This window comes from Notothenia coriiceps, unplaced genomic scaffold (genome assembly GCF_000735185.1).
Source record: "Notothenia coriiceps isolate Sejong01 unplaced genomic scaffold, NC01 NC01_scaffold00007594, whole genome shotgun sequence".
NCBI lineage: Eukaryota > Metazoa > Chordata > Actinopteri > Perciformes > Nototheniidae > Notothenia > Notothenia coriiceps.
The window spans coordinates 1-2,802 of record NW_011340295.1 but is presented as its reverse complement, the minus strand read 5'-3'; the positions used below and the strand labels follow the sequence as shown (position 1 = coordinate 2,802).

The 2,802-nt window shown below is 34.7% G+C and overlaps 1 protein-coding gene across 1 annotated transcript; it reads left to right on the top strand.

Annotated features, from left to right (window-relative positions):
- The first annotated feature begins 1,324 nt into the window (after nt 1-1,324).
- Nucleotides 1,325-2,352, top strand: LOC104944181 (chloride channel CLIC-like protein 1). The gene is made up of 2 exons (XM_010769686.1): nt 1,325-1,769; nt 1,865-2,352. The coding sequence occupies exons 1-2, from the start codon at nt 1,638-1,640 to the stop codon at nt 2,057-2,059; spliced, it is 327 nt and encodes a 108-aa protein (XP_010767988.1). The 5' UTR covers nt 1,325-1,637; the 3' UTR covers nt 2,060-2,352.
- The last annotated feature ends 450 nt before the right edge of the window (nt 2,353-2,802 follow it).

The window sequence follows — 2,802 nt, the reverse complement described above, 5'->3', positions numbered from 1 at the left end:
TATCCAATGGGAATGGACGCTCATATTGCCTTTAAGGGCAGCCGACACAAACGAATGCCGTGCTTCCATGAGCGTCAAATGCCGCCGCAGATGGGAATACATTGCAATCAGTTGAATGCTATTTGTATGGGCATAAATATGTCTCATAATTATTTGTGTGAACATAAAAATAATTTGTGTGTAAATATGTGATTTGTAAATGTAAAACACCGTCCACAAATGCATTTAAAAGATTTGCAAACTCACAAATAAATGTGCAAGTGTAAAACGGATCTGCAAATACGCTAAATATTTTCACAAATAAAAAAAAGATCTGTGAATATCTTAACATTTACAACTTTCGATAAGGTATTTGTGAATCCAATTTGTATTTGTCGAACAAAAATGCGCTTGCGGATCTTAAATCTCTGCTCGTGGATCTCACATTTCTGCTTGTGGATCGTCTTTTTACACACACGGAATTTTGAGACATATTTTCCGCCGGTCTCCGCTAAAATCTACTCGTGTCACTCGGTTATTTTCGGAAACCACGTGATGGCCTGCTGATGACGACATTTCCGCATAATTTCAAAGTAAGAGCATGATGGTCTGTTTTTTTATTATAATGAAGAGCGGAACGTTAGATGCATTCTTAATTCTTAATTAAAATAATAACTAAAATAATAACATTTAATTATTAATGATTAAAATAATGAAATAAAATGATACTGAAATGAATAACCTAGAATAAAAAAACTACGTAATACAATGATAAAAACTAACTTGAAAAAAAAAGAAATTGAATATGAAAAAACGTTTTACTTGAACAAAAACAATAAAGGGATAAAAATAAGAATTAAAAACATTATTTAAAAAGAACATTTTATATAAAACTTGAAAAAAAATACGAGTTAAACAATTAAAATAACAATTAAAATGTTTTTGTAAATGGGGAAAATATAGGTTCAGTTTTCTACTTTAAAAAAGAAACACACACAAAGGTACGGGGCGTTTTATGTTCTTTTGTGAGTTTTCATTATTTGAGAGATTTTGTGTCCTGGCCAAGCCTAATTCAAAAAGCGTCCCCAGCGCAAATGGAGATTGAAAATGAAAATAATGTAATAAAAAACAGACTTTTAATTATTCCTTACTCCTTTCTTCACATCCTAAACTTTACTTTTATATATTTAATTAGGACATCATTTAGTTTATTATACTTGTGCACTTACTCACTTAGGCTACATGAGTATTCTTTTTGATGAATATAACATTTTCGTTCGCCCTTTTCTCTGAAACTACATTTCCCTCGATCCTTTGCAACGCACGTAAGTTGCGTCAGATGGTTGTACCGTAAAGCGGCGCTGGCAGTTTGTTGATGTAATGACTAGCTGTTATGGTGTTGTTCGAGTAGAAAGTATTAAATATACATCGTTTTATTATAGCTATCGAATATTAAAGTATCTTCTTCGCTCAGTTTGAGTCGCTGGCTCTGAATGATCAAAGCAGTTTTTCACCATTAGCTAAGAAACTTTGTTTAGTCAGGTTAGCTTGAGCACAGGGGGTAAAGTAAGCCACCTGCATTTGCTTTCACTTTCCAGGAAGTCTTTCTGGATATTCTGTCAGATATATAGTTAGCAGATACCCCCCGTAGTGCCGGGATGTTCCTCGTGGTCCTGGTTGTCAGCCTGTTTCTGTCTGGCTCGGCACAGGAGGCGGACAACGACTGGATAGACCCGTTTGATATGCTCAACTACGATTCAAGCACAAAAACGATGAGGCAGCCTGCAGAGGTTGGTTGACGTTTATTGTTAAACACTGGCTTGAAGGCCATTAAGCTATGTTGATATTGTGATAGTTAATATTCGAGTGTGTGTATGCCTTGCAGCCTGTAAATTATGAAAATGTGCCGACCAAGAGGAGAGAGTTTACTCGGGACTCCAACCAGGAGGAGCTGACGTCGTGCAACACAGAAGTGGTGGATCTGAAGAGAGAGGTTGGTGGTCAGAGAGAGTTAGCATGTGTTAAAAGTTCTGTTAAGTATCTACAGCTACACCAGGGCAACCAGTGTTTCTGCAGATAAGGTCTGAATAAAAATAAGTACTTATAAATCAATCATTGTGTTAATGCAACTGAAAAACAAAGAAAACAAGTTTTAAAAGGAAATAATGTTGGATTAAGATTTGGTGTGTATTCATGAGTTAATTAATGTACGTTTTCTCACATAATTTTTAGAGATAGCATAGAATAGTTATACACTATTTTGTTTTACCTATAGTAATTCACTGATTTAACTCTGCTTTAGTTAAAGTATTTCCCTGGTAGAATGGTCTCTTTTACTCCCTTTATTGTATGTGAGGGTCTATGTATATATGTATGCTTTCTGTGTTTGACAATGTCACAAATAAATCATATATAACATAAAAAAAGTATTTCTCTGAAAACAATGTACTGTATAGACTCATACATAAGCTAGAGACTATTTTGCAATGGTATCACTCGAGCTATGAAGTGTACAATGACGTTCATTTCGAAAAACCCCAAAAACTGTGTTCTACAGTAGGTAGGTTACGAACTACAACCACCAAATCCTACTTATTGTGCCTTTTTGAAAACTTTTTTCAAGGTTTATTGTCATAACATATACAAAACTACGATGTAATTATGTAAGTAGGGATGTCCCGATCACCTTTTTTTGCTCCCGATCCGATTCCGATCATTTGATTTTGACAATTTGCCGATACCGATTTTTCCCGATCCGATCTTTATGCAATGCATTAAGAGAAAAAAAAGAAAAAAAGCATTCAAGTTGTCCCTTAAGGTTAT